Genomic DNA, 15988 nt, shown 5'->3' with positions numbered 1-15988 from the left:
AAGGGCCATAGTCCATGGGACCTATTGAAGCCTAAGAATGATTTCCTAAAAGCCTAAGAATAAAATTAAAACTTCTACCTTGTTATATATCAAAAATTTCAAACATTGAATTTGAAAATTGAAAGCAAATTGAAGACAAAGTACAATTTTTACAATGAATACAAAAATGGAATACCTTATTCATACTATCCTTCGAGTAGTGCGCTTGAAATCAATTCAAAGTAACTAATACTATTAAACATATTGACCAGCTCATAATCATCTGTTGCGTCCCAATAACTCTAGAGCGTTTTTACTCAAGCATAACAGACACATGTTTAAAAACGAAGATGATAATCGATTTTAGTAGTGTAACAACCAATCATACAATACAATTTAATGTTTAAGAACATGCAAGTAAGCACATTTTCAAAGACAAATGGTCTACAAGAGAATCTATTCCTGCCCAGAATATTTTCTCTATTTTTCCAGCCCAGAAAAGATATTATCCTACTGTTTTCTAAAATAAATAGAACAAAATCAGTTCTACATCGTCATTGCTCCTCTGTAAATATCATGACTTCATTGTTTATTCCGTTATTTTCCATGATTTTCATTATGGAATGAAAAATATAAATTACTCGTCTATATTTCGTACGAGCTACATTTTTAAGACTTAAAGTCTTTTTAAGTCTTTAAGTCATGTGCTGCGAAATTCTTCTCAATGGTCGTCTCTCTGCACTTGTTAAACTGATAGGACAATAGTTGTCCCAACTCACCCCTGACCCTTTTTTTGTGAGGACGGTCTTGGTCTCAAACCAAGAAGTCGGAAAATATCTGTCTTAACATTCAGCGTATAAGGTCCAAGTAGCCAGTAACGTTTTGAGACGACTGAACCCAAAACTAAAGAACAAAGAAATAACTGATCCACTACGATTTATGCGCCACGATAAGGTGAAGAGCATAAGTATATCTACGTAATCATAAAATATTTTCTTGTCAAATGTTATATGACAAGATCCTGTAGAAAATATTTGAAAGTGGTTTATGTACGTCTTTCATTACTTCGGCTTCTCTTCCTTTAGATCCTATTTTGTTTCAACGCTGTTTACTAGACTACAGCTATAGGTTCAACCCTAATAAGCCATGGTGCATATTAAAACTGTTTTGGAGATTTTCTAAGATTTTATAAATAAATACAGTACATTGTGTATTTGTGGAATTTACAAGAAATTAGAAAAAAAGAGAAGGGGGTGGTTTAAAAGAAAACAGCTTTTATCGTCTAAAATAAAGTCATTGTTTTATAAATTAGTTGACTGTTAAATTTAGGTTAAAATCGATCTTTTTTGTTCTCAGTCTTGTTTTATCACACATTTTACGGCTTATAATCTTTCCCTCAGTACGAACTACTAGCTATCAGTCATGGCAAGACATGGACTAAGTCCGGACTGCCAAAATCTAATTTTCACTTATATTTCAGAGGACTTTTACTAAAAACACGGAAACAAGTTGCATGTCCTGGCACCCATAAAATTTAATGATAACTTAGCATCAGGGATGTAGCTTGCTACATCCGTGGTATCATCGGAATATCAATCGGGTTAATAGTAAAATTAATAGTAATCAATAGTAAAATCAATAGTAAAAATAGTAAAATAATATTGATGGCATGAAATCACACAATGAATTTTAAAGAAAAGATATTCGTATAGACTTGCCTAAGGATGCACCTGTATACACACAAATGTTTCGAGTAGGATCAGAAGTCTCTAAAGTCAGGATAGTAATTTACCAATTCCGATATCAAACAATTCGTGGTAACGAATTGTACTGACGACACGGCTGCCTGTTCATGGATTATTCTTTATGGTTGATTGTGTATGGCTATGCTGTTTGACCTGTGTGATTGTATGGATGAGTAGGGTTAAGGCCTGATTCAAGTACTGAACTATATTAATCACTAATGTAGGAAAACAGTCTTCCTTTTCTCCTTCTGTCTTCCCTTTTTTTTTTTTTTTTTTTTTAATGTGTTTGTGCTGTTGCATTGGTAATTTCTAGTTTCATTATACATACATATATATATATATAAATATATATATATATATATATATATATATATATATATATATATATATATATATATATATATACTAGCTGTTGGGGTGGCGCTTCGCGCCACCCCAACACCTAGTTGGTGGGGGCGCTTCGCGCCCCCCCCCCAAGCCCCCCCGCGCGCGTAAGTCGTTACGCGCCATATTAGTTACGCGCCATTGTAGTTGTGTCCCTATGTCCCACCTGTGAATATTTATATATCCCCCTGTGCACCCCGGCGTCCCCTTTGTAGTTATGTCCCTGTGTCCCGGTCGTCATTTATATTCCCTGTGTCCCGGTCGTCATTTGTGTCCCGGTGTTCCAGTCTGTGATTTCTCTTTGAGTGTCCCGGGCGTCATTTATATTCCTTGTGTCCCGGTGTCCCGGTCGTCATTTATATCCCCCTGTGCCCCCCGGCGTCCCCATTGTAGTTGTGTCCCTGTGTCCCGGTCGTCATTTATATTCCCTGTGTCCCGGTCGTCATTTGTATCCCGGTGTCCCGGTCTGTATATACATTCGTTTTTTAGTTTTGTTTTTCTCCTTTATTTTTTTCCTTTTTTCTTTTTTTTCTTTTTTAGTTTATTTAGATTTTTAGATTTTTTAGTTTTTTTATTAGTTTTTAGTTTTTTTGTAGTTTTTACCATTTTTTTACTTTTTTATATTTATTAATATTTTTTTAGTTTTCTTTTTCTCTTATTTTTCAGTTTTTTCCTTTTTTTTAGTTTTTTCTTTTTTAGTTTTTAGTTTTTTTTGTTTTTTACCTTTTTTTAGTTTTTTTAGTTTTTTTAGTTTTTTAGCTTTTTTAGTTTTTTTATTAGTTTTTAGTTTTTTTTTAGTTTTTGCCTTTTTTTAGTTTTTTTTAGTTTTTAGTTTTTTACCTTTTTTTAGTTTTTTTTAGTTTTTTAGCTTTTTTAGTTTTTTTTCTTTTTAGTTTTTTTTGTAGTTTTTACCTTTTTTAGTTTTTTTTCTTCTTTTGTATTAGTGTGAAATAATTCAGACGTCATATGCGGACAAACACGACGTCACTCGACAGACAGACAGACAGACATAACCCACAAACAACTTATTTTTATATATATTTATTCATATTTTTTTAGTTTTCTTTTTCTCTTTTATTTTTCAGTTTTTTCCTTTTTTAGTTTTTTGCTTTTTTAGTTTTTAGTTTTTTTTAGTTTTTTACCTTTTTTTAGTTTTTTTTAGTTTTTTTTAGTTTTTTAGCTTTTTTAGTTTTTTTATTAGTTTTATTTTTTTGTAGTTTTTGCCTTTTTTTATTTTTTTCAGTTTTTTTTTAGTTATTAGATTTTTACCTTTTTTTAGTTTTTTTTAGTTTTTTAGCTTTTTTAGTTTTTTTTCTTTTTAGTTTTTTTTGTAGTTTTTACCTTTTTTAGTTTTTTTCTTCTTTTGTATTAGTGTGAAATAATTCAGACGTCATATGCGGACAAACATGACGTCACCTGATCCACAGATCCACACACAGACAACTTATTTTTATATATATAGATATATATATCTATATTTCTACGTGAACATATGTCTTATATAACTTGAATGACGTCACCGTCAAAGCAAAAATGACGGCAACTAATTTCATGACTTAATTTCAGAACTTAATTTCTGTGTTGACTGACGTCATGAAATTAGTTGTCGTCATTTTTGTTATGACGATGCTTAGTATATTGTAAAACACATTAATTTGGTTAATAATATACCATTTAAAACACCAAAATGAACATGCTGGAGTAGTCACTCGGTGAGAGAGGGTGTCAGAACGGAGAATGAAGGTCACAGGTTCAAATCCTGGTTAGGCTAAAAAAGGCAAAAATCTAAAAACTAAAAAAAAAAACTGAAAAAACTAAAAAAGGCAAAAACTACAAAAAAAAACTAAAAACTAATAAAAATAAATTAAGAATAAAAATAAACAAAAATAAAAAAGATAAAAACTAAAAAAAAAGTAAAAAGAAAAAACGAAAAAAACTAAAAAAGCTAAAAAAAAAAGGTAAAAACCAATAAAAACTGAAAAGAAAAAAAGGAATAAAACTAAAAAAATTTTCATCTAAAAAACTAAAAAAAAACTAAAAAAGGTAAAAACTAAAAGAACTAAAAAGAAAAAAAACTAAAAAAAGGAAAAAAACTGAAAAATAAAGGAGAAAAAGAAAACTAAAAAAATATAAATAAAAATAAAAAAACTAAAAAGATAAAAACTTCAAAAAAAACTAAAAAGAAAAAAGAAAAAAACTAAAAAACCTAAAAAAAGGTCAAAACCAATAAAAAAAAACTAAAAGGAAAAAAGGGAAAAAATTAAAAATTTATTTCATCATATACCAATTCAAAAACGAATGTATACCGGGATGACGACCGGGACACAGGGAATATAAATGACACAACTACAACGGGGACGCCGGGGGGCACAGGGGGATATAAATGACGACCGGGACACCGGGACACAAGGAATATAAATGACGCCCGGGACACTCAAAGAGAAATCAGAGACTGGGACACCGGGACACAAATGACGACCAGGACACAGGGAATATAAATGACGACCGGGACACAGGGACATAACTACAAAGGGGACGCCGGGGTGCACAGGGGGATATATAAATGACGATGGCGACTCAGGGAATGGTCGATTAGCAATCACCATCAACAAAGCTCAAGGGCAATCATTAGAATCATGAGTTATAGATCTGAATACGGATTGTTTTCCCATTGACCATTATATGTTGCATGTTCAAGAGTCGGTAAACCTGACAATCTATTTATATGCACAGACAATGGGACAGCAAAGAATGTTGTATATTCGCAAGTTTTACGTAGTTAAAAACATATATATATCTTCTATATATATAAAAATAAGTTGTCTGTCTGTGGATCTGTGGATCAGGTGACGTCATGTTTCTGTGTCGGCTGACGTCATGAAATGACGACCGAGACAGAGGGAATATAAGTGACGACCGGGAACCTCAAAGAGAAATTACAGACTGGGACACCCGGATACAAATCACGACCGGGACACAGGGAATATAAATGACGACCGGGACACAGGGACACAACTACAACGGGGACGCAGGGGGCACAGGCGGGATATATAAATGACGACCGGGACACAGGGATTGTTCGAATAGAAATTACAGACCGGGACACCGGGACACAAATGACGACCGGGACACCGGGACACAGGGAATATAAATGACGACCGGGACACTCAAAGAGAAATTACAAACTGGGACACCAGGACACAAATGACGACCGGGACACAGGGAATATAAATGACGACCGGGACACAGGGACACATCATTAGAATAATGAGGTATAGATCTGAATACGGATTGTTTTTCCCATGGACAATTATATGTTGTATGTTCAAGAGTCAGTAAACCTGACAATCTATTTATATGCACAAACAATGGGACAGCGAAGAATGTTGTATATTCGCATGTTTTACGTAGTTAAAAACATATATTTATATCTATCTCTATTGACAGGTGGGACACAGGGACACAACTACAATGGCGCGTAACTAATATGGCGCGTAACGACTTACGCGCGCGGGGGGGCTTGGGGGGGCGCGAAGCGCCCCCACCAACTAGGTGTTGGGGTGGTGCGAAGTGCCACCCCAACAGCTAGTATATATATATATCTATCTATATTCACAGGTGGGACATAGGGACACAACTACAATGGCGCGTAACTAATATGGCGCGTAACGACTTACGCGCGCGGGGGGGCTTGGGGGGGCGCGAAGCGCCCCCACCAACTAGGTGTTGGGGTGGTGCGAAGCGCCACCCCAACAGCTAGTATATACATATATATATATATATATATATATATATATATATATATATATATATATATATATATATATATAAATATATATATATATATATATATATATATATATATATATATATATATATACATATATATATATACATATATATATATATATATATATATATATATATATATATATATATATATATATATATATATATATATATATATATATATATCATGAAAAGAGAAATCACCAATGCAACAGCACAAAAAAAAAAAAAAAAAAAAAAAAAAAAAAAAAAAGAGACAGAAGGAGAAAAGGAAGACTGTTTTCCTAAATTAGTGATTAATATAGACCAGTACTTGAATGAGGCCTTAACCCTACTCATCCATACAATCACATAGGTCAAACAGCATAGCCACACACAATCAACCATAAAGAATAATCCATGGACAGGCAGTCATGTCGTCAATAAGTATAAGTCTTCATTTACTAAACAATAGAAAAAATAATATAGACAAATAATTCAGAGGCAACACCCAACACAAGGGCTCATCAGGAGAATACACTGGCCTATATAGGGTTTCGCCACTCTAAATTCTCTACCCAGCACAGTGTTGTGGCTACCACAGAATATATATATATATATATATATATATATATATATATATATATATATATATATATATATATATATATATATATATATATATATATATATATATATATATATATATATATATATATATATTTACCAATTCCGATATCAAACAATTCGTGGTAACGAATTGTACTGACGACACGACTGCCTGTTCATGGATTATTCTTTATGGTTGATTGTGTATGGCTATGCTGTTTGACCTGTGTGATTGTATGGACGAGTAGGGTTAGGGCCTCATTCAAGTACTGATCTATATTAATCACTAATGTAGGAATCATTAACGAACTGTAGCAAGGAGCGACCCGGCTCAATAGTAAACGAAACTCTAAAAAATGGAATTTTGATGCTAATAGATACGCGTAAAGAATTGGATTTTTATGCTGACTTTAAATATATAAGTTTCATCAAATTTAGTCTTACTCATCAAAAGTTACGAGCCTGGGAAAATTTGCCTTGTTTTTGAAAATAGGGGAAACACTCCCTAAACGTCATACGATCTTAACAAAAATCGTACCATCGCATCTAGCGTATCAGAGAACCCTACTGTAGAAGTTTCAAGCTCGTATCTACAAAAATGTGGAGCTTAGTATTTTTTCCCAGAACACCGATCACGGGCACGTGTTTATTTGTTTTTTCTTGTTTTGTTTTTTTTTTTATACCAGGGGTGATCGTATCGGCCAAGTGGTCCTAGAATGTCGTGAGAGAGCTCATTCTAACGGAAATTAGTGCCCTTTTTAAAATACCAAAACATTGGAGGGCACCTAACCCCCCCCCCACGCTCATTTTTTCTCAAAGTCAACGGATCAGAATTTTGAGATAGTCATTTTGTTCAGCATAACCGAAATACATAATAACTATGGCTGACTTACCCCCCCCCCCCACAGTTCCCAGGGGAGGGGCTGCAAGTTACAAACTTTGACCAGCGTTTACATGCAGTAATGGTTATTTGGAAGTGTACAGACCTTTTCAGGGGGATTTTTTGGCTGGGGAGGGGGGTTGAGGCGAGGGGGCTACGTGGGAGGATCTTCCATTGGAGGAATTTGCCAAGGGAGAAGGGAAATTCCACGAAGGAGGCGCAAGATTTTCTAGCATTATTTTTTTAAAAACAATAAAAAAATATATATGAACAAGGTTTTTCCACTGCAAGTAAGGACCAGCATTAAAACTTAAAACGAACTGCGATTATTACGCATATGGGCTGTTCATCTCTTCCTAAATACCTCGTTCCTTACGCTAAAGTATTTTTAGTAATTTCAACTATTTAATCTACAGGCTTTGGGATTCAGGGGTCAATCTTAAAGAATTGGGACAAAACTAAAGCTTTAGTGTAAAGAGCAAAGTATTAACGAAGGGCAAACTCCCACATATACATAATAAAAATACACGAATATAGAAGTTCGTTACGTAAGTTAATTTGTAAGTTACGTATATTTGTTACTAATAAAAAAGTTCGTTATAAATTAAAAATTATAGTTGCCTCTTTAAGTAACCGAAAAATTGGAGGGCAACTAGGCCTCCTATCCCACCCTTTTTCTCAAAATATGTTTGATCAAAACTAAGAGAAAACCATTTAGCAAAAAAAAATAATACGCAAATTTCGTTTTAATTATTCATTTGCGGAGAGCCAAAATCAAACATGCATTAATTCAAAAACGTTCAGAAATTAAATAAAGAAAAACAAGTTTTTTTAAGGGAAAGTAAGGAGCGACATTAAAACTTAAAACGAACAGAAATTACTCTGTGTATGAAAGGGGCTGTTCCTTTCTCAACGTCCCGCTCTTTACGCTAAAGTTATTTACTGTTTTATAAAGTAGGATTGAGAGAAAAATTCAAACTTTAGAGTAAAGAGCGGGTCGTTGAGGAAGGAACAGCCCATTTCATACACGGAATAATTTCTTTTCGTTTTAAGTTTTAATGTCGCTCCTTACTTTCAGTTAAAAAAAAAATTATTTCATCCAATAAACAACTTAATAAAACATATGACATGATAGTATCTCCGGTATATAAAGCAGAACAACCACGGAAACCACGGATACTTAGACAACTGTAGATAATAGCAAAACATCTTTTTTCTACTTTTTTTATTCCGATGAGTATATGTTTTGGTTCTTGGAGGTTGGTCTGGGTAATAAATAAATCAATATAATATTATTTCTCTCCCGCTAATTTCATGCTGTCTTTGCTATTCTAGTAATTTTCATGAGCATTGAAGTTAGCAATAGACATACTCAATTTCAGACACCTTTACATTCTTTTGGAACCAACATCGCAAAGCTGCTATCAAACAGTTCGTGGTAACGAACTGTAGTAAGGAGCGACCCGGTTCAATAGTAAACGAAACTCTAAAAAACGGAATTTTGAGGCTAAAAGATACATCCAAAAAATTGAATTTTCATGCTAATTTTAAATATATAAGTTTCATCAAATTTAGTCTTTGTCATCAAAAGTTACGAGCCTGAGAAAATTTGCCTTGTTTTGGAAAATAGGGGGGAACATCCCCTAAAAGTCATAGAATTTTAACGAAAATCACACCATCGCATTCAGTGTTCCAGAGAAACCTATAGCGATAATTTCAAGCTCCTATCTACAAAAATGTGGAATTTCGTATTTTTTGCCAGAAGACAGATCACGGTTGCGTGTTTATTTGTTGTTTTTTTTTTCCCAGGGGTCATCGTATCGACCAAGTGGTCCTAGAATGTCGCAAGAGGGCTCATTCTAACGGAAATGAAAAGTTCTAGTGCCCTTTTTAAGAGATCAAAAAATTGGAGGGCATCTAGGCCCCCTCCCACGCTCATTTTTTTCCCAAAGTCAACGGATCAAAATTTTGAGATAGCCATTTTGTTCCCCATAGTGGAAAACCATAATAACTATGTCTTTGGGGATGACTTACTCCCCCACAGTCCCTGGGGGAGGGGCTGCAAGCTACAAACTTTGATCAGTGTTTACATACAGTAATTGTTATTGGGAAGTGTATAGACGTTTTCAGGGGGATTTTTTGGTTTGGGGGTGGGGTTGAGGGTAGGGAGCTATGTGGGAGGATCTTTCCTTGGAGGAATACGTCATGGGGGAAGAGAAATTCAATGAAAAGGGCGCGGGATTTTCAAGCATTAGGCTACTATAAAAAAAAACAATGAAAAAATAAAAATGAAAAAGTTTTTTCAATTGAAAGTAAGGAGTAGCATTAAAACTTAAAACGAACAGAGATTATTACGAATATGAGGGTTTAAAAATACTTTAGCATAAAGAGCGAGGTATTTAGGAGGTGATAAATACCTCGCTCTTTATGCTAAAGTATTTTTAGTAATTTCAACTATTTATTCTACGGCCTTTCTAATCAGGGGTCATTCTTAAAGAATTAGGACAAAACTTAAGATTTAGTGTAAAGAGCGAGGTATTAACAAGGGTAAAAACCCCCTCATATACATAACAAAAATATAAGAATATAAAAGTTTGTTACGTAAGATAATTTTTAAGTTACGTATATTTTTTACTAATAAAAATGTTCGTTAAAAATTAAAAGGGGTCTCCTTCCCCACCCCTTATTTCTCAAAATCGTCTGATCAAAACTAAGAGAAAGCCATTTAGCCAAATAAAGAATTAATATGCAAATTTCATTTAATAGTTTATATGTGGAGAGCCAAAATCAAACATGTATTAATTCAAAAACGTTCAGAAATTAAATAAAAAAACTAATTTTTTCTACTGAAAGAAAGGAGCGACATTAAAACTTAAAACGAACAGAAGTTACTCCGTATATGAAATGGATTGTCCCCTCCGCAATCCCTCGCTCTTTACGCTAAAGTTTGACTGTTTGCCACAATTCTACTTTTTAAAACAATTAAAAACTTTAGCGTAAAGAGCGAGGGATTGCGGAGGGGACAACCCATTTCATATACGGAGTAATTTCTGTTCGTTTTAAGTTTTAATGTCGCTCCTTATTTTCAGTTGAAAAAACTAGTTTTTTTTTTATTTAATCTCGATTCCAGATCCAATGAGCCCCGACCTGGACATTGAAGAACCATCTTTATTGTTACCAAAAAAAGTTAAAAGAAAAATATCGTCATAATGCGAATGAAAAAAGTTCGTTCTTAGATTCTTTTTTCTGTAAACTCTTTTACTTTGTAGATTAGTTCTACCTTACCGAATGGGTTTTTTCCCCTCACCTACGCGGCAACTAAGGCTTGATTTATGTGTGCTATATCCATTTGAAAAGAGCGAAAACAGATCATTTGGATTTGTAGAAAAGCAAATGTCCAAAAAATTTATCTATAATGTTTCCAACTGAAAACACAAAGTGGAAATTCCGATCTCTCATTGGGGAAAGTAATTCGACCATTGTCTGTACTTCTATATCCAAAGGGAAAACTACTTATGGGGAAGATTTTATTAAGTTGCGAAACCTCCCAGACCAATTCACTCTTTTCTTTTCATATCCTGTTCCTTAGCAATGCTAGATACTTTATGACCTTCACCAAATCTGGCCAATATTGAAATACCTGGAGGCGTTTTTAATCGAAAATTTGAGTACCGATTGGTAGAAAATTACAAACTAAAACAGAAGTAGGCTATTCACCTTTTGGGGCTAACAGGTATTCCATGAGTTATACTGTTTGTTAGTGGTTCCAAGCATTTGCAATCTTGCTGTCCGCTAATTGCTTAGTTGTTTCTTCTTCCTAAAAAGAAGCAGAAATACAAAATCGATCCACCAAGGCCGTATTCAGGGAAGGGGTCAGGGGGCTTGAACCCCCATCAAAAGGTTTGCTCGACTCGTTAAAACGTAATAAAAATAAATAAAAAGTCATTTTTTATTTTTGCACCCTTTAATCTTTTTAATCTTTTTTATTTAGTTTTTTTTTTTTTTTTTAGTTTATTTTTAGTTTTTTCTTTTTCTTTAGTTTTTGTCTGTCTTTTTTTTTTAGTTTTCTTTTTTTTAGTTTTTTCTTTTTTTTATTTTTTTAATTTTTCCTTATTTTAGTTTTTTCTTTTTTTGTTTTTTTTCTTTTTTAGTTTTTTCTTTTCTTTTACTTTTTTGGTTGTTTTGTTTTTTTTTAGTTTTTTTTTCTTTTTTTCAGTTTTTTTATAGAAGGTAGTTTTCAATTCTTTTAAGTTTTTTTTAGTTAGTTTTTTTTTATATATTGACGTCATACTTAGTGACAGACAGGCGGACATTACATTTATATATATATGCTAGCTGTTGGGGTGGCGCTTCGCGTCACCCCAACACCTAGTTGGTGGGGGCGCTTCGCGCCCCCCCAAGCCCCCCCGCGCGCGTAAGTCGTTACGCGCCATATTAGTTACGCGCCATTGTATTGCTTTTGAGCTTTGTTGATGGTGATTGCTAATCGACGATTCCCTGTGTCGCCGTCGTCATTTATATATCCCCCTGTGCCCCCCGGCGTCCCCGTTGTATTTGTGTCCCTGTGTCCCCGGTGTCCCGGTCATCATTTGTGTCCCGGTGTCCCGGTCTGTATGTACATTCGTTTTTGAATTGGTCTTTTTTTTAGGTTTTAGTTTTTTACCTTTTTTTAGTTTTTTTAGTTATACCTCATGAGTCTAATGATTGCCTTTGAGCTTTGTTGATGGTGATTGCTAATCGAACATTCCCTGTGTCCCCGTCGTCATTTATATATCCCCCTGTGCCCCCCGGCGTCCCCGTTGTAGTTGTGTCCCTGTGTCCCGGTCATCATTTATATTCCCTGTGTCCCGTTCGTCATTTGTATCCCGGTGTCCCGGTTTGTATAGGCTATACATTCGTTTTTGAAATGGTATATGATGAAATAAATTTTTGTATTTTTCCCCTTTTTTTCTTTTTATTTTTTTTAGTTTTGTTTTTCTCCTTTATTTTTCATTTTTTTTTTCCTTTTTTTATTTTTTTTCTTTTTTAGTTTTTTTAATTTTTTTATTAGTTTTTAGTTTTTTTCTTTTTATTTTTTTTGTAGTTTTTACCTTTTTTTAGTTTTTTTTTAGCTTTTTTTTACTTATGTCCTGGTCGTCATTTATACTCCCTGTGTCCCGGTCGTCATTTCTGTCCCGGTGCTTTGTTGATGGTGATTGCTAATCGAACATTCCTTGTGTCCCGGTCGCTTTCTCTTTGAGTGTCCCGGACGTCATTTATATTCCCTATGTGCCGGTGTCCTGGTCGTCATTTGTATCCCAGTGTAATTTCGTAATTTCGTCAGTCGAAAACATGACTTCAGTCGACACAGAAACATGACGTCACCTGACACACAGACAGACAGACAACTTATTTTTATATATATACTAGCTGTTGGGGTGGCGCTTCGCGCCACCCCAACACCTAGTTGGTGGGGCGCTTCTCTTTGAGTGTCCCGGTCGCTTTCTCTTTGAGTGTCCCGGTCGTCATTTATATTCCCTATGTGCCGGTGTCCTGGTCGTCATTTGTATCCCAGTGTAATTTCGTAATTTCGTCAGTCGAAAACATGACTTCAGTCGACACAGAAACATGACGTCACCTGACACACAGACAGACAGACAACTTATTTTTATATATATACTAGCTGTTGGGGTGGCGCTTCGCGCCACCCCAACACCTAGTTGGTGGGGCGCTTCGCGCCCCCCCAAGCCCCCCCGCGCGCGTAAGTCGTTACGCGCCATATTAGTTATGCGCCATTGTAGTTGTGTCCCTGTGTCCCACCTGTGAATATAGATAGATTTATATATGTGTTTCAAACTACGCAAAAATTGCGAATAAACAACATTCTTGGCTTTCCCATCGTCTGTGCATATGCAAAGCCGTATGTACTAATAATGACGTCATACACAAACGCTCTTTTTACAAACAAACAAACATGCATCCACATAACTCGTTTTTATATAGATAGATAGATAGATAGATACAATACAAATTAACTGCGTAAAACTTGCGAATAAACAACATTCTTCGCTGTCCAATTGTCGCTGCATATAAATACATTGTCAGGTTTACCGACCCTCGAACATGCAACGTACAATTGTCCATGGGAAAAACAATCAGGATTAAGATCTATACCACATTTTTCTAATGATTGACCTTGAGCTTTGTTAATGGTGATTGCAAATACTAATCGAATTGGGAATTGCAATCTTTTAAATTGAAAAAGCAGATCCGTTGGAATCATGGGAATGCGAGGAATAAGAACAGCCTCACCCTCATAAGGCCCTGTCAAGATTGTGGCCTCTATTAGGTTTTCCATTGTTTTTTTTACGGCAAGTCGCGTGCCATTGCAAAGCTTTGGTGGGTTGATATTTCTTAAAAGTATTATTGGTACGCCTATTTTTAGTTGTAGCACGTGTGGTGGAAACCCTGAAGGATCTATGGAATTTAAAAATTCAGATGGATAATTAACCGCTTCATTTGGTTCCAAAACTGTGTCGACTGACTTGTAAAGGACTGCCTGGTCTCGAATCTTGTTCAAAACAATATTGTTGATTTCGTGGACGTCTATATTTTTGGGTGCGAGAATCGCTCTTTCACTTAGCCATTTATTATTTTTATAATTTTTTAGAATATTCGGAAGTACTTTTTCAATCAATTCATTTTTGGACGTCACTAAATTACAGAAATCAGCAGGTAGTTGTATACGTCCTGAAATTGAGTCTACTGTTTGTAATTTTAATATTTTTACGTGTGCCTATAAATTAGAATTTTTTAGGCAAGCATTCATTTCGTCTGCAGGAGTTAAACTACGTAAAAATTGCGAATATACAACATTCTTGGCTTTCCCATTGTCTCTGCATATACAAAGCCGTATGTACTAATACTGACATCATATGCAAACGCTCTTTTTACAAACAAACAAACATGCATACATACAACTCGTTTTTATATAGATAGATAGATAGATAGATAGATAAAATACAAATTAACTGCATAAAACTTGCGAATATACAACATTCTTCGCTGTCCAATTGTCGCTGCATATAAATAGATTGTCAGGTTTACCGACCCTCGAACATGCAACGTACTATTGTCAATGGGAAAAACAATCAGTATTAAGATCTATACCACATTTTTCTAATGATTGACCTTGAGCTTTGTTAATGGTGATTGCAAATGCTAATCGAATTGGGAATTGCAATCTTTTAAATTGAAAAGGCAGATCCGTTGGAATCTTGGGAATGCGAGGAATAAGAACAGCCTCACCCTCAAAAGGCCCTGTCAAGATTGTGGCCTCTATTAGGTTTTCCATTGTTTTTTTTTACGGCAAGTCGAGTGCCATAGCAAAGCTTTGGTGGGTTTATATTTCTTAAAAGTATTATTGGTAGGCCTATTTTTAGTTGTAGCACGTGTGGTGGAAACCCTGAGAATAATATCTCGAGGTAAAAACTGATCACCGACCATAACGATGGCCACTTCGTCGATAGTTGGAGCATTGTATCTACGCACATGTTGGCCAGGAGGCGTTTTGTCAGCGGAAATAACAATTTTATGCGTATAAGTAGGCATCAAATCGATGGCTGTTTTGAACAGACGCACTAAATTATTATTTTCGTGGAAAAGATGTTGTAATTGGGAAACGATTGTCCTTTCAATGTTGGGAGAAATTTCGCAACGTGCATTCAATTCAGAATTTCTATCACTGATGAAGTACAATTGTAAAAATTTATGATTCTCGCCTGAGAATGGTAGAAGAGACCCTGCTCTATGATAAATTTGCCCTTTTACTTTGAAAGTAGACATAAATTGATCTGGATTTTCAATTTGGGCTCCAAACGACGTGATTTGGAAACATGAGTTGTATTTTCTGATTCATTTATATTCCTTATGTCCCGGTGTCCCGGTCGTCATTTATATCCCCCTGTTTTATATCCCGCTTATTTTTCAGTTTTTTCCTTTTTTTAGTTTTTTTACTTTTTAGTTCTTTTAGTTTTTACCTTTTTTAGTTTTTTTTAGTTTTTTAGATGAAATTTTTTTTTTAGTTTTTTACCTTTTTTTCTTTTTAGTTTTTTATTGGTTTTTTCCTTTTTTTAGCTTTTTATCTTTTTTATTTTTTTTTATTTTTATTTTTAATTTTATTAGTATTATTTTTCTCTTCTATTTTTCATTTTTTCCTTTTTTTAGTTTTTTTTTAGTTTTTAGTTTTTTAAGTTTTTTCCTTTTTTTAGTTTCTTTAGTTTGTTTAGTTTTTCGGCTTTTTTATTTTTATATTAGTTTTTAGTTTTTTTTGTAGTTTTTGCCTTTTTTTAGTTTTTTCAGTTTTTTTTTTAGTTTTTAGTTTTTTACCTTTTTTAGCCTAACCAGGATTTGAACCTGGGACCTTCATTCTCCGTTCTGACACCCTCTCTCACCGAGTGACTACTCCAGCATGTTCATTTTGGTGTTTTAAATGGTATATTATTAACCAAATTAATGTGTTTTACAATATACTAAGCATCGTCATAACAAAAATGACGGCAACTAATTTCATGACGTCAGCCGAAACATGACGTCACCTGATCCACAGATCCACAGATCCACAGACAACTTATTTTTATATATA

The 15988-nt window shown here is 34.4% G+C and overlaps 1 protein-coding gene and 1 long non-coding RNA gene across 2 annotated transcripts in view; both read right to left on the bottom strand.

Moving 5' to 3' along the window:
- LOC136028613 (uncharacterized) overlaps positions 1-272 on the bottom strand; it is a 90356-nt gene extending 90084 nt beyond the window's left edge. Inside the window, exon 1 of the mRNA XM_065706442.1 lies at positions 176-272. Coding sequence (XP_065562514.1) covers positions 176-184 — 9 coding nt within the window. The 5' untranslated portion in view covers positions 185-272. The remainder of the gene's footprint in view (positions 1-175) is intronic.
- LOC136028998 (uncharacterized) overlaps positions 1-15988 on the bottom strand; it is a 148745-nt gene extending 132757 nt beyond the window's left edge. Inside the window, exon 1 of the long non-coding RNA XR_010617934.1 lies at positions 15361-15988. This is a non-coding gene — a long non-coding RNA (uncharacterized LOC136028998). The remainder of the gene's footprint in view (positions 1-15360) is intronic.

The sequence above is a fragment of the Artemia franciscana genome, chromosome 7 (assembly GCF_032884065.1).
Source record: "Artemia franciscana chromosome 7, ASM3288406v1, whole genome shotgun sequence".
Taxonomy (NCBI): Eukaryota; Metazoa; Arthropoda; class Branchiopoda; order Anostraca; family Artemiidae; genus Artemia; species Artemia franciscana.
Note: the sequence above shows the minus strand (reverse complement) of the source record. Positions and strands in the feature narration are given on the sequence as shown.